The following is a 27,389-nucleotide window of genomic DNA, read 5'->3' as shown; positions in this document are numbered from 1 at the left end:
GTTTGAATGCTTAGCCCCCAGTAGGTGGTATTATTTGGGAAGGATGAGTATGTGTGGCCTTTTTGGAGGAGATGTGTACCTGGAGGTGAGCTTTGAGGCTTTAGAATTGCATGCCATTTCTAGTTAACCCTCTTTCTCACTCTACCATTGGTAAGAGGTGGGCTCTCAGCTAGGACTCCAGTGCCATGGCTGCCTGCATGCTGCCATGCTCTCTGACCTGGTTGGTCATGGGCTAATGCTCTGAAACAGTGACCCCAAATGAACACCTTCTAAAGTTGCCTTGCTAATGGTGCTCTGTCCCAGGGTTGAGATGCCTGCCAACACTGATTCAGCAGTTAGCACAGTTCAGAATACTCAGCAAATATTTGCCTAGAGTTTGTAATTGAGAGTGAAGGAGACAGGTGAGTGGTCCTTGTGAAGTGTTACTAGATGCCCATAGATAAATTCTGAGAGTAGAACACAGGGAGCACCTACTGCTATCTTCAGACTTTATAGAAAATGTAGAATATTTGAGCCAAAAAATCTCAAAATCATTTGTATCCATTTTATAAGCAAATATTCCTAACTACAGGACACAGGATGGGTTGAATTAGAAAGAAATTGTAAGCAATGATGATGGAGATATAAAATAATTTAGCAAATAGGCATATCTTTTTAGAAAGAAAAAGATAATATAAATACATGACCATCCCATATACAATAATTATTTTCTTTACTACTACTTAATATTTGACTTGAAACGACAGTTCAGCCTTGTGTTTGCCATGTTCAAATTACCATGTTTGAATGAATGTCCTAAGTTATTTCAGAATATATTTGTAGTAACAAGCTGCAACACATTTCTAGTTTGTGGTTTAGGGGCTAATCAGGCCCAAAGAATCTTTCTACACTAATTGGAAAAAGATTCCCATATTCATCCGGCTATTTTTAGACACTCATGTCCTCCCACTCCTTCCAAATCAGATTTCAGATTGTTTTAAACTGGGAGAGCAAGTCCTCTTACTCAGGCATGTGTGTGCCAGCCCTGGGGTTCTGAGGTTCAGGTCCTTCCAACTGGACTGAAATAGTGCCTGGAAAAAGTGATTAAAGTCACTATAGCTCTTGAAATTTTCAAAAAGTAGCCATTTAAAAAAAGAAAAAAAAAAGACTTGCTCCATAACAAACAAAAGCTAATTCTACCCAAGATACCTGGAAAAAAAAGCCAGGAACAGCTCTGCTCAGAACATCAGGAGAGATGAGCAATGGAGCAGGCGGGCAAGGCTTCAAAGGCTTGAACCCAGTTCACACCAGGAGGTCCATCTGTAGCAGACTCTAAAATGGACACTTTGTTCAGAAGCTGTTTTACAACAGACATTTTCAGCAAAGTGAGCGCTGGACTACATGGTATAGTGCCCGAGGAGTTCCTGTGATAAAAGCCGAGTCTGTTGTCTGCTAAAAACATCCACCTCAGCTACCCACTTCCTGCGCTCTGAGGGTTCCGCCTCCTCAATTTCACCTATTGGATCAGCTTTGGCACAGTAGAACCCAGAGAAATACAAAGACCATAGAGGAGGGGGCAAACCAAGCTACTGTGAAAGACAGCTGAATAAGTTTGTTTCCATTTCATTTATTAGGACACAGCATTTTATGGAATTCCTGGGTAGTCTGGCATCTAGCATCAAGAAAGGAAGTAAATTTTAGTAAAGAAACTTCGCAGATGGATGCCAACAGACAGTCCCAGCGCCACTATAAAAATGTGTTAAGGATATCTCCTTGGCGTGTAACTAAAGCTTCTGGAATGAGACTATAGATTGGGAGGCACTGCATACCTGTGTGGCCTGGGCACTAGGACATTTGGTGCTCTGCCCTTACTAACTCTCCACTCTTGGCCTGGTAGACTCACTTGATCTTTTAAACATCTTAAATTAACACAGTGATATTTGGTTCAAAGAGGGACTGCATCCCTGATACTAGCAAGGACAGGCAAGCTGGAGTAGAAGAGGGGGCCTGCCTCTAGCTTAGATAGTGTTATTGATGTCAAGTTCATCCATGGAGGGGAAGAAGGAGTTTCCCCTCCAAAGAAAAGTCTCACTGGGGGCTGTCTTTGCCTAGCCTAGGAGGAATGAGGAAATGCTGATGAAGCCACCATGAAATTTACAAGCAAGGACAGATAGTGAGCTGAACAATGGCTCCTCAGGTTTGCAGCTTCCCACTGTCAGGGAGGAAACGGAAACCCCTTGAGCAGCGGAAATGAAAGAGAGTAGGGATCAGGAAAAGCACCTGTGGTCACAGATCTTAACCAAACATGGCCCATTACATTCCCTTCTTGAAAATTCACAAAGCAGAGTAGCATAATGTAGGTTTTGAAAGTTGAACATGGTCGTATGTGACTGTAAACCCATAGGCAGGGGCAAAGAGGAGGTTCATGAGTTCAAGTCCAATTTGAGATCTATGGCAAGACAAAACCCAGAGAAATCCTGCAGGAAAGAATTAGGTTTACCAGTGTAAGTCATCACCTTCGGAAGCTGAATACATAAAGAAACCCTTTTAAGAGGTATACTTACGAAATGGATTGTATATGCATGTATGATAATGATGTGTACTGAACACAGTAGTTAAAATATTGTTGTAGGATATGAATTGTGACTGACCTCCCTAACAAGATGAGGTAACACCCGCCAAGATGTTGCTCTTGTCACCACCTGCCTCAAACTTAGTGCTTCATACTATTAAGCCAAAGCACCTGGGCTCCCATCTTCTCCACAGCAGCCCTGATTTGCTGCAGGTCTACAGGCCCCAGCCTGCCCTGCAAATCCTAAGCCACAAGGTCTCTTTGTATGTGTGTATTGCCTCAGCAAGGCATAAATAATCTCTCTCCTCTTCCTTCACTGCCTAATTACTAGTTATTTTCTAAACTTTGAGTTAGTCAGAATCTCTTCAGAGAATGCATCTTTGTGAGATGTTTTGTAACTTTGAGTAAAGTCAATTATTAAGAAAACTAACTCACTTATACATGTCTATTTTACACACTGCTTTCAAATGTATTAGTGTTTGCTGCAATTCCAAACAAACAGGTAATGTTACAGTTGTAATTCATAAATGAGAAGGTATAGGTCAGAAATTCTAAATGACTTGCTTAAGATTGCCCAGTCAGGAAACAGCAACCAGTCAGTCTGTATATGACTCATTAGAGATGAAAGACCCAGAAAATCCCAGGTACTGCTTTGAAACCAAATAAGAAGGCTGCTTTCCCCTCCATCTTTCCCCAACACTATCCCGCTGCCCCCCCCTCAGATGGGCCTCTGTGACCAGAGACCAGGATGTACACATCGTCTCTTCAGCTGTTGCTCCTCACATTTTTGGGCTTGGTTGGATTATTTTTAAGACAATTTTTGCCTACCTTAAATGCAAAATAAACAAAAAGCAACTGCAGCCGTGTAAAGTCCTCTCACACAAGGGTATTCCTTTTACATGCAAATATTCATAACAAAGGGAGCTTGAAAGAATGAAACCCAGCCTCCCTTCCTTCCCTTCTTCCTTTCTTTTGTGTTTTAAAATCATTGACTGTGTTCTAAAAGTTAAAGGAAAAAAAAAAAAAAAAGCTAAAGGAAAGCCTGCGGCCCTCCCCAGTTGTCATTGTAAACCTGGAGTTCTATAGGAGTCCTACAGCCCTCACTGCTGAGTTTTGCTGCCCACCTTCCTGTCTTCCGGTGAGTGAACCTAGGATATTGGGTGCTATTAAGGCTTATGCCTGGCATGTGTGCCCCATTCTCCCACCGCCACCACCCCATCATAGGAATAGCTGGACCTGGACAATCAACCAGGTATGTTAGACCCAAGGACCATGGGCCACATGGGATCTGGGATACCTATGAATATGACTGGCTACAAAATGTTAAGTCTGCTTAATATGTTATTGACAGTTCTCAAGGAGCAGCTATGTAGATGACAACATTTCACAATGTCAAACGGTTAAACAACCTAGATACAGAAGTAGCCTGGGAAAATCTTTTGCACCAGAACAATAAAGGTATTGGGCTTTGTCTTCCTTCCTTTCCATTACTGGAACACATAATTGGAACACAATCAATTCATGGAGAGAAAAGGATAATTCTGGTTCACAGTTTTAGAGGTTTTCATCCATAATTGGTTGGCCCTTCTGTTTTGGACAGCATGGCAGCAGAGCAGAAAAGAACTGTTCACATCATGGCTGGCACATGAGAGGAAGAAGAAAAGGCAGGTTCTCTCTGTCCCTTCCTATGGCATGCTTCTAACGACCAGAAGACATTCCACCAGGCTCCACCTATAGTGCTCATCACCTCCTACGATCTGGGCACTGAGTCTTAACATGTGGGCCTTTGTGTTCCAGTCCAGATCTAAACACCACCACAGAGGAGCTAGAATTTGAAAGGAGAATCTACTGCTTCACCTAAAGCAATACTTACTTTAGACAAATGAAGTTACGGGGGTAGAACTTTCAGTTCTGTGGCACCTTGTGGGACCATAGAACTGAAGGCCCAGGAGGCCCTCCTGGCATTTTTAACATTTCATCCTATGGAAGAGTCTATTATTCTCCAATGTCTAAATCCATTTGACCCTAGGGGAGAAACAATGAACCAACCTAAGGAAGGATTCTAATGTGTATGTGTATTAAATGGGCCAGGGCCATTTCCCATCATTTAAACAGCTGAATAATCCTAGTGGAAATCACTCTGGTCACACAGGCCTACTTCCAAGTGTCACTTTCTATCTGTCCCGACTCTTTCTTAAGCTGCCATGGTCTTTTAAGATAAATGTGGCCTTTTTTCTGTTTCCAGGTTTCCACAGAGGGCAGAGCATATGTGGTAAGCACAGATGCTCAGAGCCTGTCTGTATCCCGTTGAGGGTGTCAAAACTACTTAAGGTGCCAGGCAGAGGTAAATGGAGCCTCATGCCTCTATCTATCTGAATGTACTGCTTATCATGACTCACCCTGCCATGCCGGAGAGGTCCAGATAGCCTCTGTTCTTCTCCCAGCAACAAAGATGCTCTTTGTTCCAGAGGAAGCAGACAGTGACAGGGGGTGGTGTGGACATCTGGCCTCTGCCTTCCCTCTTAATATGTCTGTTGCTTGGTCCAGTTAGCTTCAGAGTCTCTCTTAACTTCTTAAACATGGGGGTACCAGGTAAAAAGGAGCTGCTCAATCTGCGTATTTTTGGTAAAGGTTCTACATTTGTTGTGCAGGTATGAGGACCTGGTCCCCTGCCCTCACGTAAATCTGGAGATGATAGTGTGTGCTTATAATCCTAGTTCAGGGAGGCAGAGACAAGAGGATCCATGGAGTTCTTTGACTAGACAGCCTACTTCAATCAGCAAGCTCCAAGTTCAGTGAGGCATCTATCTCAAGAAATAGGGCAGAGAGTGGTCAAGGAAGAGCCCCAACCTTGCCCTTTAGATTCCACAAGTAAGAACACACACAATTATGAAACTCATTGCACTTATCTTTAAACACTACTTTATTGTACATGTTTGTACATCATACACAGATTTCTACTCATGCTGTTAATACATTTCAGTGTTTCAGTGAATTTTGTTATCTGTAATATATTTTAAAAATTACCAACATGCAGTTCTAATCTGAATCTATAATTGAGCCAAATATTTTACTTATGAGAGACATTTGCAATGGTAAAATCTTTTGGATGACTTTTAAGTATATCTTCAAGGAAGCAAAAAAAAAAAAAAGTGTTGACAGCTTTAGCTTTTTCCCTGCTTCTCTTCCCTCTCCCTTATATCCATCGAAGTAAAACTGGCATCAAAATGAATGTGGCTGGAAGAAAGTTCTAGAAAAGAGGGGACAAGAGGAGACTAATGAGAGACAGCAGCTGGTGATATTCTCACAGGTATTAGGCTGTTGCCAAGGTGCAGGAGGCAGTTAGAGGGAGGAAGAAAGAAGAAGCCAGAGTGATGATCTAAGTGAATGGTTTGAATAGTGGGCCTGAGAAAACCATCCTGTCTTGACGCAGAGAAACAGTGCAAGAAATACTGAAGAAAACAAGGACGGTTCTGGCCAATTCTGAACTATGGCAGTTTTTATCCTGGAGAAACTGATAAACACAGAGAGAGAGCATGATCCGGTTTGAATCTTCCTAGGCTGACATAAAAGCAGATATAGAATTGATTGGATAGGCTTCAGTGAGCAATGGAGGATGGGACAGTGGTAGAGGCTGGTGAAACACAGGCATGGGTCTGACATGCATTCCAGAGAAATAGCAGAGACTCTTGAGCCCAGACAAGAGAGGCTGCAGTGCTGGCCAACTTCCTTCATCTCCAGGCCTGGTTTCCGTTAACCCTACAGCTTCATGGAGAGTGAACTGAATAGCAAATGATAATGACTTGATTAGGGGGGAACACACTGTAAATGCAGTAATACCAAGCTCAATGGCAAGGTATCTTTCCCCCTAACTACTCATAAGATGTGCTTTTTAAATTAATTATTTTTATTAAAATTAAAAACAATATTATTTTACATACCAGTCCTAGTTCCCTCTCCCACCCGCCCTCCCATTTCCCCTACTACTTCCATCCCAACCCCCCCATCCACTCAGAGAGGATGAGGCATACCATGTGGGACCATCAAAGTCAGTCACATCATTTGGGGCAGGACCTAGCCCCTCCCCCTTGTATCTAGGCTGAGAGAGTATCCTTCCATAGGGAATGGGCTCCCAAAGCCCATTTGTGCACTAGGAATAAAGACTGGTTCCACTGCCAGAGACCCCATAGACTGTCCAAGGCCCCCTACAACCCCCATCCCCAGCCAATTGGCACCCATGTTCAGGTGGTCTCGTTCGGTCTTATGCTGGTTCCCCAGCTGTCAGACTGGGGTCCATGAGCTCCCAGTTGCTCAGGTCAGCTGTTTCTGTGGGTTTCCCCAGCATGGTCTTAACCCCTTTGCTCATCACTCTTCCCTCTCTACAACTGAATTCCAGGAGTTCGTCTCAGTGATTAGCTGTGAATCTCTACTTCTGCTTCCATCAGCAACTGGATGAAGGCTCCAGAGTGGCATATAAGGTAGTCATCAATCTCATTATAGGGGAAGGACATTTAAGGTAGCCTCTCCACTATTGCTTAGATTCTTAGTTGGGGTCATCCTTGTGGGGATGACCATATATATCTCTCTTAGGTTCCTCCTTGTTTCCCAGCTTCTCTGGGGTTGTGGATTGTAGGGTGGTAATCCTTTGCTCTATGTCTCATATCCACTTACGAGAGAGTACATATCATGTTTGTCTTTCTGTGTCTGGGTTACCTCACTCAGGATGGTTTCTCCTAGTTCCATTCAATGCTGGAGAAGATGTGTAGAAAGGGGAACACGCCTCCATTGCTGGTGGAAATGCAAACTTGTACAGTCACTTTGGAAATCAGTATGGTGGTTTCTCAGGAAAATGGGAATTAGTCCACCTCAAGATCCAGCATTCCACTCTTAGGCATATACCCAAAGGACGCACATTTATACCACAAGGACATCAATTCAACTATGTTCGTAGCAACATTATTTGTGATAGCCACAGCCTGGAAGCAACCTAGATGCCCCTCAACCGAAGAATGGAAAAAGAAAATGTGGTACATTTACACAATAGAGTATTACTCAGTGGGAAAAAACAATGAAATCTTGAAATTTGGGGGCAAATGGATAAGGTGTGCTTTTAAAAGAACTTCCTATTTTTCTGACAGTTGCGACTGCTGTTTTCAGGAAACTCACTGCTATGTGAAATGACTTGTTGGGGACAACCTGGAGCTATTAGAAGTCTCGTGAAGGAGTTAGAGTCTGGGTGGCACAGAGTACAGCCACCTTCGTCCTTCATCTGCACTGTCAGCCCCACATCCCCAACCTCTCTTTGTAGAAAAGTGGCCTCGGCCTAGCTACAGGACTTCTGCTGCTGACACCCAGTACCTCCTTCATCTAAAGGGCTCCAGAAGGCATGAAGTGTGGACATCTGCACATGATACACAACAGTTGCATCTCCTTCTGGTCCAGTGTTCTGTCTGTTTCAGCATTTTTTCCCACTTAGTTCAAAAGCAATTGGCCTGTGATCAGATGCCAGGGTAGGCACATATCAATTTAAAATACAAAGAATCACTAAGATCATGCCAATGTGTGCCTGGGGTGGGGTGGGGGTAGGAAAGGAAATAGAAACAGGATGGAAATGAAAGACTTCCTAATTAAAATATTTTCCAGGACTTGCCATCTGGTTCTTCCATAAATGATCATTGCAAGAAGGGTACCAGACATGGTGTCATCTCTGGTGACATGAGTTGGACTTGCCTTTTGAGGAGAGGCAAAAATAGTTACTACAGCCAGTGTGGAAAGAGTTTGAGGTTGAGGAGTCACAGGGACATGTACCCTGGGACTTAAGAAGGGATGTGTGAAACTTTTGATTTTTAAAAAGCCTCTCCAAATCCCTTATCTATGGCAGATAAAGTGGCTCCTAGATACACTAATATGTAATGAAACAGTATGGCAGGAGTGGCTGTTAGAGCCTGACAGACCTGGGCCTGCTTCTGTGTCTGTTTCATTTCTGTGTCGCTTTGGGTGAGCAGCTTTATCCTCTGCAGACTGCAGTGCCAGTGACTCTGGGACACAGAATGTAATATATGCCATTCTGGCATGGGTGAGAAGTGATGGAAATGGGAAATGGGCCATTGGGAGGTAGTTGTGCCATGGGTGGGAGAAAAGAGGCCCAAGAGAGAGCCCTTGCCCTCTCTGTCATGTGAGGTTAAAGTGAGGGATGCCTGTCAAGAATCTTCCAGCACCTTGGTCTTGGACTTTTTCATCCCCAGAAGCATGAGAAATAACTTTTTGTTGTTTATAAGTCACCAATATATAGTATGTCGTTACAGAAGACTGTCTTACTTGGGATTTCTATTGCTGTGAGGAGACTCCATGACCACAGCAGCTCTTATAAGGAAAACATTTAACTGGGGGTGACTCACAGTTTCAGAGGTGCAATCCATTATCATCATGACGGGGAGTATGTGGTGTGCAGGCAGACGTGATGCTGGAGAAGTACCTGAGAGTTCTACATCTTGCAGGCAAAAGAAAGCAAACTCTGTCACACTGAATGAAGCTGGAGCAAGAGACCTCAAAGCCCACCCCCTCAGGGACACACTTCCTCCAACAAGACCACACCTATTCAACAAAGCCACACCTCCTAATAGTGCCACTCCCTTCAGGGGTCATTTTCTTTGAAACCACCACAAAGACCAAAGAAAGTAGCTAGCTACAAATCACCATCATTATCAGTTATATCAATTCCATATCAAACTCACTTGGTTCCTTGTAATGGGGAAAGAAGCTAAACTATAGTCCTGAAAGAGTGTGGTGCCCAGTGGACAGGATAGATGGGATATCCTGCAGCATTCTGAAGCGTGCTTGGTAGGGTGTGAGTAAGAGTGCTCAGTGCTTATTCTTGCATTTCTGACCTCTGCTGCGGATATTTTCTTGTCCCACCATATCCGGTGCCTGCTTCAACCCTAAATAAACACACAGATGCTGTATTAATTATTAAACTGTTGGCCAATGGCTAGGGCTTCTTATTAGCTACCTTATGAGCTGTCTTAATTATTAACCCATTTCTATTAATCTATGTATTTCCACATGGTCTTATCTTACCAAAGAATGCCTGGTACATAGTTTCTTCCTGCTCTCCACATGGCGACTGACTCTCTGCCTACCTTTCCCAGAATTCTCCTCCTCTCTTAGTCCTGCCTATCCTTCCTGCTTCATTTGGCCACAGTGTTTTATATATCAACCAGTAAGAGAAACATAAATACAGAAGGACATCCCCTATCAGACCTCCCAGTTTGTGTCTTTTATTCTGTGCCCTTGTCTTCGATTCCTTCACCTCTTTACAGTCGTTTACCATGCCCCAGCCCTGCTTTATCTCTCTTTTTGTTTTAATTCAAGAATTCCCATCATTTCCCAAATATAACCATTCTATCCTATTGATGGGGAGCTCTCAAGACACATCCCATTTTAATCCTTCCATGTGAACATGCAGCAAGGCACAACCAAATTGGACTCAAGAATTCCAGAGAGTTCCAATGTAACATCTAAGGACACCAACAGGGGACACCACCCCCTGAGGAAATAGATGAGAACTGGGTGGCACAATATCACTCCTTTGGATTGAAACTGAATGAAATGTTTTCTAGGAATACTTAGGGAACAAACCTAGAGCATGTGAAGCCAGAGGAGGCAATACCTGTAGGGCAGTTGATCCTTCCTCTAGACACAGGAAGCACAGGCTGAACACACTGTTTAGATGATGTCTACCAGTCATCAGAAAGAGCATTGCCTGCGTGGAGAGATCAGTTTCAGCCCTCACTAGCTATGTGGCTTGAAGCAAATTACTCCATATTTCCTGTTCTTTCTTTGTTTTCCCTATAGGAGGGCCCAGCTGCCTGCTTCAGAAAGTTGGGAAGAGAGTGCTCTGATACTCTTACACACTGCATCCTTCCTCTCTAGCCTTGTTAAGATTCTAGAATTTTTCCTTTTCTCTTCAGATAGAACTGGAGAGAAGAAACTATCACCTTTAGCTGAGACGGTGGTGCCATTTAAATTATATGTCATTTCTGTCTATACTGTATGAATCCTGACATGGTGGCAGGAAAATAAGAAGCTAGCAAATAATCCTTTCAAAACAGTGCAACCATGGACTTCATAGAAATTACAGAGAATAATTTAGTTTGGAAGTACTAATAATATTACTATATTATTATAGGTGGTACATGCCTGTAATCCCAGCACTTCGGAGGTGGAAGCAGGAAGACCAAGAGTTTAAGGTCATCCTGAGCTCAAGGCCAGCTAAGGCTATCTGAGACCTTGTCTCAAAAATAACTCGCATGTATACATAGAGGTGTGTGTGTGTGTGTGTGAGAGAGAGAGAGAGAAAGAGAGAGAGAGAGAGAGAGAGAGAGAGAGAGAGAGAGAGAAATGTGTGTACTTATGTCTGTGACTATGCAATACTAAAACAATATATCACATCTTCCAGATTCTTGTGCTTGCAAAGTACTTTTACACAGGTTATCCCATCTGACCTGTAAAAGATAGACATTCATTTTGCTTTATTAGAAATAAATCCACTGAGGTTCAGAGATTTGCTGTGAGTCACACTTAATGTATGGTTTCTCCGAAACTCAAGCCTATATCTCCTAATCCCAAATCCACTGCTGACTCTCACATGCCAAATAATTCCTCTGCTCCTAGAGTCTTACTTGTCAGACAGGAAGCATAAAACGATGCAAATGGCTACCTACTATAGGTATGTATGATCCATATATATGATGATTTCATTGTTTTGTTGCATGAACAAATTTCTTCAAGGCTTCAAATGTATAGAGACATTCCAAGAGAAGCTAATAGTTATTGAGGGCTTATTGCCATGTACTTTTCACTTACCCCCTACATAAATAACAAACTCTTATTAGCTCACCTTAGAGCATTATTCATTATTAGCTAGTCTTTATAATTCCTTCCACTGCGTGGAAGGAAGACTCAGAGAAATGTTTTTCTGTCACCAAAATTCATATTTTCAATCACAGTACTATTTACATCTAATAATAGCCATTTGTTTCTCTGTACCTCACTCCCTACTTACCCAGAACCAAAGTCCTTTAGTAGGCCTCCTAATATCTAATGGTTTCTCATGGAGGTCTCCTGCATGCGCCTTTCAAGCCAGTCCTACCATCAGTTCCCAAGTATCATCCATTTCTCTGCACTTCTTGTATTTCAGCTTACACAACCTAGAATTGTGTTATCCGTCACCCCTACAATAAGTTCACAAATACAAAAACACAAAAAGAAAGGTCCTGGGCCCACCACTACCATCATCTGGATTTCCTCATCCTTCCTTTAACTAGAATGTTGGACATTTGAACTTCTAATTTTAAAGAGATGAAGGAGCTGTGAAATTTCTCATCTGATATCTTTTTAGCCTTGCCTGCTTGGGCTGTGTGTAGTACAAAGCTGTCAAGTCTAGGAATCACATGTTGCTTAACTTCAGTGTCCTCTACTTTACAGGGTTGTGTTGTGTTATGTTGTGTTAGATGAAACAACAGTATCTTAAGCACCTGATGCAGTGTCTGGCTCTTCCAGAAGCTAAAACAAAATAGTGGGTCCTTCTCACCTAAATCCCCCATCTTATTGAAGGCATATTGAAAGCTCCTCCCATTATGGGCAGCTTACCTCTCTCCAAACTATTGAATGATTATAATATCAAAGAAAGTTCTTTTGTAGTAGTATGAACATTGCATACATCTTGGTCTATCCTTAAACATGATATGAAAAAACAAAACAAAAAACCCCTGAAATGAGAAGTGGGAAAAAAAACCTCTGAGATGATAGAAAAGTTCACATTAGAATCCCAACCAGCCATGGTGACAATCTCCAAAGGTTCTAATAAACCAGCCAGGATTCGCACTGCTTCCTCACCTGGTGGGAGGCTGCGGAGCAATAGGCAGAAGTTTCCTTATGGTCCAAGCCAGTGTACCAAGGGGTACACAGACTCTAGCCAGCCCCCTAGGTTCCTCCTCTCAGTCACTTGAGCAACACTTCAATTTTGGAGGCAGCACATTCAGACTTTGACCTGGAAGGTGAGGCCACCAGACCATGAGAAGCCCTGAGGAGCCATAGTCTTCAAAGAAGAGCTTCACGAAGAGTTTTAGATTATTTGCAACTGTTACACATACACAGAGAAAGGAGCTTGAAAGTCTGTTTGCAGGAGGTTTCATTGATAAACCATGTAGCGTCCTTCAGAGCAGACTCCAAATCACAGCTATAGTTAGGAGAATTTAGGATTAAACAATAGAATGAACAGTAAAAAGTGAGGAAACTGATTTCATTTGAACATAGACACACCCCCCCCCCCACACACACACACAGACACACACAGGCATCTGTCCCTTGTAGACTATTCTCCACCAATCAGTTTGTTTTTGTGACTCTGAACAGAGTCCAGTTCTCCAGCAAACATAGTCCTCCAGCCGGCCCCGAGACGCCCCCTGGGTGCTAAAGGTGTGTTATTTCCTTCCACAGGCTGCTGGTGAAACCGTGGGGGCTGAGTCATGTCTGCCTACAGCTGCTGAGGCACTGAGGTCTAAAACCCGGGCAAAGACCAGCCCTGCTCCCTTGGAGGAAATGGCCGAGCAGCCTCAGCAACAGCACATGAAAACTTCCTTCCTCTTCATCCAGCTGCAGCCCCCCCCTACCAGAGCTACTCTAACTCTCCCCGCCCCTTCTCCAGCCACTGCAGCCTCAAGAGCAGCCCCAGGGGGCCTGGAGGAGGGACACATTTTCCCAAGTTCCAGGACAGGCTTCTTGGCTTGCTGGGATCTCAGATATACACAGGATTTAGCTACTACTCCTTTGAGCCTGCTGCCTGCCGAAAGCCCTGGAACACAGACACCAGCTGTTTTCAATTGCTATTCACTGAAGGAAAAGAAGGAAGAAACAGAAAAACTTCAGAATCTGGATGTAAGGAGGGGTGGTGTTTGTAGATCCCCACATAGTAGGCGTTGCCTGGCCCCGGCCTCTAGGAAACTTGGCCAACCACAAGGACTGCCATGCAGGCTTGCTAGCCCAACTCCTACAATGAATGATGGAAACAGCAGTCCTTCCATGGGCTGGAAGCACTGGCCAGTCATTTCTGCCCATAAGGACCTGCGGGGTATGGACCCACAAGCCAGGAATGCCATCGAACTCTCAGGTCCACAAAGTACCCCGTCCTATAGTGCTGACAGCGGTAAATGGGCAATCCAGAGGAGAGGGACTGCTACCCAAGAGGTACTTCGGAAGAATTGTGAAGAAGAAACAGGTACCACAGTGCTGGCAACAAGGGCACGACTCTTCAGATACTGCCCAATGATTCGGATCAGCCAGAGCTGCCCAGCCCCACCTGCTGCTGTGCCTCTCAAGGTAAGGAACTGAACATACTGCAACCCTCTAGACTCCAGCCAATGCACGGCAGGGGGAACAGAGACAGGGCACAGATGTCTAAGTTCCGACCGTGGGTCACCCTCTCCTGTAGGTGACACATACCTCAGTAGCAGAGGTATCCACCAGCTGCAGTACTCCTTGGGCTCTTTGGCAGACTCTGCTACCTTCCCACCATTGCTAACACCCTGTCCTAAAGGACACAATGAACACCGTTTTCTCAAGATTTCTGCCAAGGAGAAGTTGAGTAAGGAAGGGCATGCTTTATAAGAGAAAGCCAGAGAGAAGCACAAGGAAGTCCACACACATGGGATGGGGCAGTAGCCAGCCTTATATTAGTTTTGTCGCCTCTGTTAACACTCATAACCATTCTGAAAAAGTGAGGCTTGTATTTCCAGCTTCCGAAAAGAGAATTAAGGTGTGGTTAAGACAAAATCCTCTCCCTTCTTTAAAAAAAAAATAAGAATAAACGTAAAACCAGTTTTCAAGGATAGCATTGAGGAGGGCTTCAGTAGGAGTGGCATTTTTTGGAACTGAAGCATAGCCTTAGAACACTTGATCTCCTTGAACACATGGCATTTAGAGCCCACATTTGCCTGCCATCTCTACTGGTCACCAAGTGGATGAGCAGTCCTAGACATGAGCCTCTGACTCCATCGGGAATGGGGAGGTGACCCCATGTAATATCCATGATTTCTTTGGGATTTTCTAGACGCTTCCTCTGATTGTAGACGTGGTATCATGTATTACCATCCTGTTCTCTGCATCTCTGGACCACCCTTCCCAACATGCTAGCTCCTGGGGTCCACCCCCTCCTTCCAGTTTAGGTGTACCACTCTCAAGACAGGTAAATAAAATTTAAAATAGCTGTTTTGTTTACCCCTTCTGAGCAGCATGGGTATGTTGTTATACTGAACATTTGTTCACTAAGGGATGGGTAAAACTGAGTCTCTATGTAAGAACAAGTAGAGAGAAGAAAGGTGTGATGTATGGAGAAGGATGACATAAAGGAACTGCCAGGGAAGCTGCAAGAGAATGAGATGAAATCACAGCAGCCTTCTGAGGGCTTGGAGGTGATCTGCTTCACCAGTATCCTGTGCCTGTCTCCTGCACATGTCCACACACCACCTCGCCTTCTCTTTGCCCTTTTACACAGAGGGCCTGCAGAGCCACAGTTAAGGATGAGTCCAAGTTCTCTCTGGAGAGAAGCAATGTGAGTGAGCGTACTTCCTTAAGAAATAATTCACATTCCATCGAGTTTTTGTATCCTTCTTCCTGCAGGGATTTAGGAGGCATGACTGACATTTGTGCATCTGAGCCCAGGTATATGCATGCAGGTCACACAGTAGTTATCTATGGACTTTGATGCTATTCGTTTCTGATCTTCCCTCTGGTCTTTGGAACATAGGCTGAAGCTTTAGACCCGTGGCCCATTCTCTGGGAAAAGTCTTTGGAAGTTGGCCCAAGAATGTGAATCTCAGTACTAGAAGCTTTATTTTAGCTTCCTAAGTGAATGGACTGCCCCTTCCCATATGTGTCTTGCCGAAAAGGTTACAGAGTTCCTAGGGGGAAAATGGATGTCCCGAGTTTAAGTCCTAACCTTAAACAAGCCACCAGAACTGAGTGTGAGTCTCCCCATCTTGAAAATATCAGTATCCCTTGCTTTGCATTTGCTGCACATAGACCTTTGTGTTCTTGGGTATAAGTTGAAAGTGAACCTCAGTTCCTCTGCCTTCTGTTTTAAAATCATGTGGTCCTGAGGATTGAACCAAAGGTCTTTCACTGAGTTATTTCCATAGCAATACATCTGTCTTGAGGGGGAGAAGAAGGGAATCAAGACCAATGTGACACTAGGAGGACCAGAGAAGCCATAAAGTCTGAGGTGAAGCATAGGACTTCCAGAATCTAGTCAGAGAATATAGTTACAGAAGCTTACCCTCAGCCAGAGGCAATTCTTCTGCCATAGGGAGACAGGAATTATGAAATCTATTCCCTTGGATCTACAAATCTTTTAAATGCTTTATAAGTGTCAAGTCAGGTGATCTGGCCTCTTGCTATGGTTTTTTTGTTTGTGTTTTGTTTTTGTTGTTGTTGTTTTGAAAAAAACAACAAAGATAGTTTTTCTGTCTGTCCATCCTGGGTAGCTTGAAGTATCCCTTCATACTCCCAGTTTGAAAGAGTCTGAGAATTGTCCAGTATTTTCCTGTTTTGGAATTTATCTATATGAACCTAAAAAGACTGATTAAAACATTTTCTTATTCAATCAACTACAAAAGGTAAGACACTTGATGGCTCACAGTGGGATCAACAACAGATGTAATAAAGAAATGTACTGTCAGTTATATTTAGAGTGAAATGTTGATTAGATGTAGTAAAGTCTGCTCCCTCCTATGTACATGCTGTGGAGTTGAGGTCCTTGTGTCTACTTTCCCAGAAAAAAAATCAGTGTCAAAAATAAACCTTCTTTGAAGTAGTACAAATGGCCAAATATATTTTCTTGGTGTTTAAGCCCCAGGTTTCAGAGTGAAAGTCATTGGCTTGCATCTTCTGTAAAGATGCAAGGAGGATGGATGGATGTGAGAAAGATGGAAGGATGTAAAGATGTAAATAAGGATATAAGAAGGATATAAGGAGGATGTAAAGATGTAAGTAAGTATGCAAGGAGTGAGTGCAGTGACTCAAACCTCCTGGTTCTTCATTTGCAGGATGATTGGGCATCAGTAAAAAGAGCATAGCTCTGGTTCTCATGGAATCTGTGACCTATACATCTCACAGGTGCTATTTTCCCTTCTATGAGGATGTATAGACATCATTCCCAAATCCCAGATGAGAGGAGGTATTTAAAGATGGGCATCAACTTGCTGGGATTGGAAACTAAGACATGGTATCTTAGGACTGACTGTCAAATCATCTACCCAGAGCCCAGGGCTCCCTCAACCTTCCTTTATGACATCAACCGCTGGGGAGGCTCCCTTGAAAGGTAACCTGATGTGTCCTGGAGCTTTTGGTTGACACTGTCTGATTTCCATAGTGAGGAGAGTGGGTGAAGGAGCAAGGACCATCAGAGCTAACCGAGGCAGGTCACTCAGCACCACCAGCTTTCTAGGTAGGGAGGAGGTGGGGCTGTTGGCTCCCAGTGCCATCTACAGAGGCCCCAACTAGACTGTCAGAGTAAATTAGAAAACTTCCAGGGTCTGGGCCAGAGCCTGCCCTCACCTTACCTTCTACTCCATGTTATGCTGCCCCTTTATGGGAGCACAAGGAACTGTCTACATAACCCCCAAGTTTGGGGCTAAAGATACCAAAAGAAGGGAAAGGGACAGGATTCTAAGGAGGGTACCAGGAAACCAACAGCTCAATAATAGTTTCTAGATTTTACAAATATTAAAAATGTAAGCCTTCACATCTTACATGCTGTACATCTTAAGTAGCAGTGACTGTATGTAAACATATTAAAAAGCTAGCAGTCAATTTATTTCAAATTTCTGTTCTCAAAATACCATTTACAAGCCCCATAAAATGTTCATGGTTCAAATTTCTCAAAACCCATACACTCTGGGTTTTTGTCTGCTTGTTTGTTTTTGTCTTTCTTCCCTTCCTCTCTCACGCTTGGAACTCAATTCCAATCAGCTTTCTGAGTTTTCCTCACCAGCTTCTAGGAGTGTTCATGGGTTAGGAAACAGCACGTGGATGAGTAAGACAGACATGGACACAACAGAGGATGTTTAACCAGCACATTCCAATGATGGAAACAGAAGGCAGGGGATTTTCTGATAGTCAGAGACTATCGTAGTAGTCTCCTGCTGTCGTAGGAGACTACAGGAAATAGTTCTAACTTGCTGTTTTGTATCATTATCCCTTGGACCAAAACCAATGTTTCAACTCTAAGTCTGTAAAGTACATTAGATTTCTGGTAGAAAGTTTTTGTTTAGAGAAAAGCTCCTGTGTGCTGGGATCCAAGAGATAAGAAGAGGAAGAGGAAGAAGAAAAAACTAAAATTTAAAAGCTCTGGTTCTGCCAATAAACTAGCCTGAGTCCTTGAGTGAAGCTAGCTCATCTCCGGTGCTCTCACAGGGCTTTCCAATTCTGTGGTAACAATGAATCCACGATCTGGGAAGGAGAGAAAATGTTTTATGAGGTAGAGACCAACACAATTTCAGTGCATCTGTTATACCTCACATGTTTCTAAAGATGCGTTATCTAGTTGGTTAACTCCATTGTGAAAGGTTCCCTACAAATGGGGCAGGCCTTTCTTGGGAGCTCCAGAGTGGAACTAAGAGTTCAAAGTCTGTCACCAATTCCTGTCACAGAAAGTTAGGCTCTGTGGTACCAGCTGTCAGATTTTACATAGATATTTCTGTTTCTGACCAGATCCTGGCTTGAATGAAATTCCCTTTGAAGACCAACCCCTGAGTCTTGGACTAGTTAACCCCCCAGGAAACTGTCATTTCCCTTCTCTGGGAAGGATTCCTTCCTTCCTCAAGCTTGTTTCACTTTTCTGGCCTGTCATAACTTTAGAAACTATTATACTCATGAAATGGTATCCTAGATAACTCTATTTTAATCTACTTTGGTGATTAATGCTGAATTTTAAGAAGGAATTTGAACAAAGAGAAAGCATGCACAAGTGCTCATATTGAAATTTTAACAGTGACAGAGCTAAATGTGCAATGGAGCATCCCGTTTAGGAGATTCTGCTGTTTAGAAGACAGTGTTGATTGGATTGCAAGGTTTATTTTTAGTCTATTTCATGCTACACTGGTTTTGACAAAGATGTCTTGATTTATTACTAGAATAAGTAATGGTTGAAATAGTAGAATGGTTTTCAACTTAGTATCTCCATGACAACATATTCTCTTCCTCCCTTCCTTTGACATTCACACGAAGTCCTGTGGATGATTGTACAGATGCTACTGTCTGTCAGGTACTTACATAAACCTCCATATTTCAGGCCACTTAAAGGGAAAAAGGGAGCAAAATTCATGGGCTGCCTTATAGTTGTGTGCCCCCTATGATGTAAAGAAAAGCAACCAGACAAGGAGCTGAGACCTTGGGGGTTCTGGCTTTTCTTCCGATTCAAGTAGTAAAGGGAAGGTGAATGTCTTCATTCTGGGTCTGAACTCCATGTTTATTATGTGGAAGGATTAGGCTGTTGGATCTGGTTCCTTCTCTTCTAACTCCACTGATCTGGGACCACTACTGTCAATTCCCTTGGGCCTGTATTGATGAAGTGGCAACTAGAGCTGTAGCTTTCGATGGCACATCTCCAAATACCCATGTATTGAGAAGCTTCTCTGTGTTAGATACTTCCTTTATTTGTAAATTTGATGTCTCTCCAGTCTACATTAAGAATAAAAAGCAGATATGGGCAGTTAGCTCAATGAATGTCCCATAATTTATACAAATATATCACCTGAGCCTTGCAGATATTAAGACCTCCAGGCAGATTATTTTAAAAGCATGTCCTTGAATTAAGTAATACGTTAGCTTAAACTATTGATGCACACACTTGAAATCCCAGCAGTCCAAAGGCTGAGGCTGGAAGGTGGCTGAAATTTCAAGGCCAGCCTGGGCTTCATAACAATAATATCAAGAATACATAAAGTGCTAGCTTCAAACCATTGCCTGTTACACTGTTGTGATTTATAAATAGATATTTTCCTTAGGTGGGCACTGATTATTGAATGGAAAAAGAAAAAAAAAAAGGAAGGACATGACTGCTCTTAGGTATGGTGGAAGAGGAGGTTTATTGTAGATAAAAGGGAGAACATAGCCTGAGGCGATAACATCTGGGAGAGTCCAGAGTGATCATGACCCATGTGAAGAGAGAGGGCCGGGCAGAGGAACAAAGGGCCAGGTAACCAAAATGGCTGGGTTATATAGGGAAGGGCAGCCCAGGTCCTGGACTGGGGAAGTTTAGGGTAGGGAGTCGGGTATGCCAAGCATACCCAGAAACAGGTAGAAACTGAGGGATGCTGGGAGAACCTGGTAGCCAGGTCTGCTTTAATATATTAAATAGGCACATTGGTTAGTCTTGGTTTGAGACCTAACAGTTATGATATGGTAATTTTTTCTCCTTTAAAAGTGTGTGTGTTTGAAAATAGAGGATACAGCAAGATTTGTTCATACATAGCACTTATGTGAAAGAGAGTTGCACAGCTGGCAGGCAGATTACCGTCATGGATTCTGCATATGGTCTCTTCAATTTTATATCAATTCACTGAGACACCTGGCCCACTGTTCTAGAGCCAGAACAAACAACAGAGTGAAGAAACACTGCATTCCTTCTGTTGATTTGTACCAATTTGTTAAACTGAACCATATCAGTGAAAACCAAACATCAAGCAATAGAAGGAAGATAGCTCGTGTAGAGGCTGTGGTTGCAGGACAGTCACTCACCCTCATTTTAAAGTCATTGGTTTCTGTGGCTCGTTTTCATCTGTCCTTTGTGCTGTGTATTTCCTGTGACTATATTTAACTTTTTTGTAATTTAACTTTCAATTTTCAGGATGTATAGATCGCATTAACATTTCCGTCACCAGGTCCGGCAGATTATGAGATAAAAGTCCCAAGGCATTCTCTTCCAGTACTTACCATTTTTTTTTTTTTTATCTTTTAGAAATGCCATTTTAGCCAGAAGAGGCTTGGTTATTCTTCAGTGAGTCCTCAACTTAATTGTATGGTACAGTGACCTTTGACAAACCAACCCGTTTGTCTCATGTCATAAGCAGAAGGGTTTTAGGAGAATTATATATATATATATATATATATATATATATATATATATATATATATATATATATATTCAGTCTTTTGCCATGAAGATCTGGTGCCCCAAACAATGGCACAAATCACAAATAATAAATAAAAACGACAGTGAAAGTAAGTAGTAACGAAATTGTGAAGTGAAGGAAAAGTAATAAAAGTTGAGATCAAGAAAAGGTCACATTGGGATTAGGAAGAAAACACATAAAGGGCTATAGGGCTAATGTATGTAAAAGTCAGGCATTGAGCTTTCCCTCTGCTCAAGCCAGGAGATGCTTTGCTTAGCATTGTAGGTCTCACTGTGAGAGAGAAAGAAGGAAGGAGGGGAGTCCTTTTCAACATGTTAATAAAGATTGATGCTATTAGAAATAATAACTGTCATGCCTTTAAAGGCTCAGCAATAAAGGACACTTTTATTGCCTATGAGCCTGATGACCTGTATATAATTCTCAGGACACACGTGGTGAAAGAAAACCACCTCCTGGAAAATGTCCACTGACCTTCATATATGTGCTGTGAGCACACACACACACACACACACACACACACACACACACACACACACACACACATGTAAAAGGAATAATTAAACAAAATATTTTGTGTTAAATATTCTTTTTATAGCTTTTCCCATTTTACTAAAAGTAGATTCTTTCTCATGTAACATATCCTGATTACAGTTTCTGCCCCTCTACTCCTTCTAGTTTCCCCTCCCTCTACACCTGCCCTCCCATGAAGACCCATTTCTTTTCTGTCTCTGCTTAGAAAAGAACAGTTTCAAACCAGGTGTGGTGGTACACTACTTCAGTCCCAGCACTTGGGAAGCAGATGCAGGTGAACTCTGTGAGTTCAGGGCCAGCCTTGTCTACATGGTGAGTTCCAGGACAGCCAGAACTACATAGTAAGACCCTGCCTCTGAAAAGAAGAGGGGGAGGAAGAGGAGGACAAGGACAAGGAGGAGGACGAAGAGGAGGTGGCTTTTAGGAGGCAACAACAAATCGTAACAAAATAAAATATAATAATCTAAAACAAAAACCATCACATTGAAGTTGGACAAGACAAATTAACAAAAGAGAGTCCCAATAGACGGTACAAGAATCAGAGACCCACTTGTTCACACAGGAGTTCCATAAAAATACTAAACTAAAGCCAGGTAGTGGTGGCACACACCATTAATCCCAGCACTCGGAAGGCAGAGGCACATAGATCTCTGTGAGTTTGAGGCCAGCCTGGTCTACATAGTTAGTTCCAGGACAGGCTTGAAAGCTACACAGAGAAAACCTGTCTCAAACAACAAAACTAAACTGAGATGAAAGCTGTATACGTACAGAGGACCTGGTGGATACCTGGATTGGCTCTGTGCTTGCTGTTTCCATCTCTGTGAGTTCATAATGTGCTTTACTCAGTTATTTGGAGGGCCAGGTTCTCCCGGCATTCTCCATCCCCTCTGGCTCTCACACTCTTTCTACCTCCTCCTCTACTGGGTTCCCTGGGCTCTAAGGGGGAGGATTTGATGGAGTCATTCCATTTAGAACTATGAGTTCCAAGGTCCCTCTTCCTCTCTGCATAATGTCTGGCTGTGAGTCTCTGTATCTGTTCCCATCTGCTGCAGGAGGAAGCTTCTTTGATGATGGCTGAATAAGGCACTGATCTATGAGTTTAGTAGAACGTCATTAGGAGTCATTTTATTGTTACTTTTTTTTTCAATGAAAAATTTCCAACTTCCTAGGATATTTACATAATTTGATAACGTAAGTGTTCACTATAATGGCAGGTGTTTTTTTGTTAATAGTTCTAGATATGAAGGATTATTTGCACCCATGCATAATGATACTCCCATCCCCCAACTAGTTCTCTCTTTCTCTCCCTCCCCCCTCCCTATCTCTCTGCTCTCAGAGATCTTTTTTGCCTTTTTTTTTTTTTTTAGTGCTTTACTCCATATTGGATCACCTCTTCATTATTAGTATGTCTATCACTAATATACTTTTTAAAAATTTACTGTACCAGGAATCTAAACAACAGATTGGCTTAAACTATAAAGAAAGCTTATTAATTAAGTAAAGAGGCAGTGAAGACTGAGGGGTTGAGTGACATGTGACATACTACACCAAGGACCAAATGGATTAGTGGTTTATGGGTTTTTTTTTTTTAATCTTTACGTGTGTGTGTGTGTGTGTGTGTGTGTGTGTGTGTGTGTGTGTGTATGTGTATAGGTGTGTGTGTGTGTGTGTGTGTGTGTGTGTGCATGTTCATGTGTGTGAGTGCAAGTGACTGCCATAGTACAAGTGTGGAGGTCAAAGGGCAACCTCTAGTGTCAGTTCTCTATCTCTGCTTCCACACGGGTTGAGGAGGGACTCTTCTTTGCTACCTATGGAAGGCTAGCTCGCCAACACACTCCTGTAGAGTCTCCTGTTTCTACCTCCTCTCCCAGCAGGAGTGCCAAGGTTACAGTTGCTTGCTGCTATGACCAACTTCATGTGGGTTCCCAGGATTTGAGATCATTTTACCCACTGAAACAGCTCCCCGGGCATCCTCATGGATTTTCATATGAACTTTATCATATGATTTTATCTGATTCAAGATGATCCTCTTGCTTTGTGGGACCATAAGTCTCAGTGAACAAAATCACTAAACAAAATGCTACAGCATGTGTGTGGATTTGTGTTCCCTAGAAGTTCATCTACTAAAGGCATGGTCTCCCCAGCGTGGTGCTACCGGAAGGGAATGGATCCTTTAAGAGGTGGGGACAATTGGGAGGTCCTCAAGTCACTAGAAGGGATGAGTGGGACCTCAGCCCTTTCATTTTCCTCTATAAGCTACTTTATGCATTAATTAAATATTTCTGTAAGGGCTCATGGTAGTGTCCAGTTGAAGACATTGGAACCGTTACAAGTTGGATCCCTAGAGCCAATGCTTAAGGTCTGGCATAACACAGTATCTCAGCACTGGGAAACAGAGACAGGTAGATTCCTGGGGCTAGCTAGCCAGCTAGTCTAGCCTACTGAGAAAGTTCCAGGCCAATGAATGAGCCTGATTTTAGAGAGAGAGAGAGAGAGAGAGAGAGCGAGAGAGAGAGAGAGAGAGAGAGAAAGAGAGAGAAAACCACTCCTGAAGAATGACATCTGACATTAACTCTGGCCTCCCCATGTATGCATATCCATGCACCTACACATAAACACACACACACACACACACACACACACACACACACACACACACACATACACACACACGCACGCACGCACGCACACACACACACGCACACGCACGCACACACACACACACACACACACACACACACACACACACACACACGCACACACACAAACAATCTACCATAAAGTGGAATAACTCTCCAACCTATTGCTGGGCTCATAAATCAAGCACTGTGATGTTTTTGCAAACATTTTTCTCATGGTTTACGCTTATGTTTAAGGAGTTCTTGAGTGGGCCTGTGGCCAGGAAGTTACAGTAATATTTCTCTGTGACTGAGCTTCTTGACCTAGTTTTCTAAATCTAGTTTGTGAATAATCTTTGGGAAAAATGTGTCCTCAATAGCTGGATCTGTTTGAAAGAATCAGCTTCACTCTTGCTTTAAACCAAGTACAAAATAAATACATTAAGTATAATAAACTGGAATAAGTTTTTCCCACTTTCTGTGATATTTTAGAAAGCCAACGGAAAATTCTCCCTCTTTCCCATTAATTGTTTATTTGGGTCCTGCTAGGGATGTAGGGATTGAACCCAAGAATTTACGCACATTGGGCAAGCACTCCACCACTCAGCTGTATCCCCGATCCCTACTTTTTGTTTCCAAGGAGGGGTTTGAGTCATTTCTACAGACTGATCTCAGACTCACTCTGCAGCCCAGGCAGACTTTGGACTTGCATTCCTCCAGCACCAACTTTCCAAGTTCTTGAGATTAGAGGCCTGGGCACTCGACCTGGCTACTTTCCTACTCTCGGTCTTGTTCAGTAGATGAGCTCTTTCCTGTGGTCACTGCAAACCGTCCTCCCACCATCTTTTCATGCTTTTGTGTGGATTGCTGACAGCTCTCTGCCTTTTGCACTTTGCATAGAGCTCTGAAATACTGTGAAAAATAATACACAAATTAAATTAGAAGTTGTGTATTTAAATGAATATAGGGATTATGTAATTGCATTAGTTACTTTATATATTATTGAATTGATTTGTTAAGTGTTTAAGGTCATCACAAAGCACCAGAGACAGAAGACTATTTTCCTGGTCTCTATAGTTTTAATGTTCAGGGCAGATAAACATATATGCAAAAGGATATTTTAAGACACAGACAAAATGAAACAGCAGCAGGACAGAGATCATGATTAGTGGGAGCAGACATAGCGGTGGCTGAACAGAAGAACTGTTTGTCACTGTTTGCACCTTCCAGTTTGAGAGGGAAACTCAGCATCTTTATTCCAGTTTAGCCCAGGGATTATTTTCAGTAGAGATGTACTTGAAGGTGAAGTGAAGGAAAATATGGGTGAACTGAAAGAACGGGAGAAGTTTGAGGCTTCTCTCAATTTCACGCATGAGTTTCATAATCTACTATGAGATGATGTGATCACATGAATACAGAAAAAAATTCATTTCTAGTCTAGAAATTAAATTTTCTTGCTTGAAAATTTATCTTTTTATCCAAAATTATGAAAAATTATAGTAGTAAACTACACATATCTGAAACAGTAAGATGTCATGAAAAGCAGCACACATTTTAGCATTAAAATATACATCTTCTGGGGTGGCAAGATGATTCGATGGTTAAGAGCACTAGCTGTTCTTCCAGAAGCTCAGGATTTGATTCTGAGCACCTACATCACCATCATCTAACTCTAGTTCCAAGAGATTCAATACCCTCTCTGGCTTTCACAGGTACAAGGCATGCCAGTGGTGAACAGGTATACATGCAATTAAGATACCCCTACAAATAGAATTTAAAAATATAAAACATTAAGTATGCATCCTCTAATGCAGCATTGGAGAATTTTTAATTAGGGACCAAGAATTTGGGTATAGATTTTTATGTGTATGCTGGACCTGGAATGTTCTTCGTCATTTTGAAAGATTCCCTTTCTCAGGTGGCAGGCAGTGATGGCAAAAGAATAATGCCAATGCAAGATGTTGCTAAGAGAGAGCAGAAACACAGAAGTGGGTGCTGTGAATTTGGTCTAGGGCCTGATGTTATTTCTGGGTGAAAGCACACAGTGGTGAGCATCTGAATTGGGTTTGAAACTCTTTCAATGGGCCTCCTTGGACAAGGACTGCAATTCTGGTATCTGAGCAATAAATCAACGCAGGTGTTCACCTTGGGAAAACCGTTGGCAATAAATGATGTTCAGATATGTGTGACATCTCTAACAGTACAATAATAACTGCACATTTGATTTTCTGCTTCTTTCCCTCTGAGGCAAGATGGTGGTTAATACCCTTTATACGTGTCTTCATCATGAATACTGCACAAAAAAGCTCACATCAAAGAATTTATGGAGTTAATTTCCTTCCTTTTGTACTCCTGTAAGGCTTCTACCACAAATGAAACTGATTTTCTCTTATGAAAAAATTTGGTCTTCAGCAAGAAAAATCAAAGTAAGTTATTCATGTACAATGAGTACAAAAGATGTAAAAATCTATCAGCTCGTGGGAAGAGCCATTGGATTATTTTAACAACATCATGTTTAAATATGGATCCATATCCTATACTCTCACATACACTGTGGGTGTGTAAACCACTGAAGTTAGACAAATGGTCTGAAGACATTTATGGCACCAGCATCCAGGTGTTCTTACCTTTCCTGCCTCATTAGCACATGGTCAGCCTACCATAATGTGGGAGGGTTTAAGTCTGTAGACAAGTTCTTACTCTGCCCCTTCTAGCTGGGGAGTCATGGGCAAATCACTTAATCCTTCTGTACCTTTGTTTCCTCCCATGTAAAATGAAAGTCATTGGAATAGAGGCCCCCTGAGCTGATAGGATGTCAGTATTTTGTGAGTTCTAACCCATAAAGGCCTTGGCATCAATCTGCAACAGGGAATGCAGACTTTGAGAAGCCTTTGGTTGCTAATTATGACTGAGCTGCTTCCTATCCCGACTTCTTTCCTCTGACTATGCATACTTCTCCACCCTGGCTGGGTTTGAGAGTTTGAAACATGTTATCTGGGTTCCTTCTCCTCTCTGTAAGTTTAAACAGAGATTATTTTCCCCTTATGATGTTAATGATAAAGTTAAAGATTGTAATGTATTTTGTTTAATCTTAAACTGTGAACAATATCTTAATTCCCCACAAATTTAACATTTGCTATGATTCAAAGCTAAAAGGATCTTGAGAACAGCACAGAGGCTTACAATTAATCAGAAAAACAGATGTACTGTCTATAGTTTAAAAAAATAGCTGGGCCTTGGTGGCACATGCCTTTAATCCCAGCACTCGAGAGGCAGAAGCAGGCGGATCTCTGTGAGTTCGAGGCCAGCTTGGTCTCCAGAGCGAGTGCCAGGATAGGCTCCAAAGCTATACAGAGAAATCCTGTCTCGAAAAACCAAAATAATAATAATAATAATAATAATAATAATAATAATAATAATAAATAATGTCACACATGCCTAGGTCCTTTGATGAGGTTCGGAAGTGAGGGGCAGAAATACTAAAGCCTCGACAGACAG

The 27,389-nt window shown here is 42.4% G+C and overlaps 1 protein-coding gene across 10 annotated transcripts in view; it reads left to right on the top strand.

The window, feature by feature from the left end:
* Psd3 (pleckstrin and Sec7 domain containing 3) overlaps nucleotides 1–27,389 on the top strand; it is a 520,985-nt gene that overhangs the window by 69,828 nt on the left and 423,768 nt on the right. For 6 of the 10 annotated variants that reach the window (XM_027388898.2, XM_035451484.1, XM_027388902.2 and 3 more), the window contains 2 exons: nucleotides 13,052–13,930; nucleotides 14,661–14,795. The exons of 1 other annotated variant lie outside the window; for it this stretch is intronic. In XM_027388898.2, the coding sequence (XP_027244699.1) occupies nucleotides 13,052–13,930; nucleotides 14,661–14,795 (1,014 nt within the window). Of the gene's footprint in view, nucleotides 1–6,947; nucleotides 7,030–11,258; nucleotides 11,280–13,051; nucleotides 13,931–14,660; nucleotides 14,796–27,389 lie in introns of those variants that run through there. 3 more of the 10 variants (XM_035451483.1, XM_027388905.2, XM_027388906.2) reach the window with 3 other exon arrangements.

The sequence above is a fragment of the Cricetulus griseus genome, assembly GCF_003668045.3.
Source record: "Cricetulus griseus strain 17A/GY chromosome 1 unlocalized genomic scaffold, alternate assembly CriGri-PICRH-1.0 chr1_0, whole genome shotgun sequence".
Lineage (NCBI taxonomy): Eukaryota > Metazoa > Chordata > Mammalia > Rodentia > Cricetidae > Cricetulus > Cricetulus griseus.
Note: the sequence above shows the minus strand (reverse complement) of the source record. Positions and strands in the feature narration are given on the sequence as shown.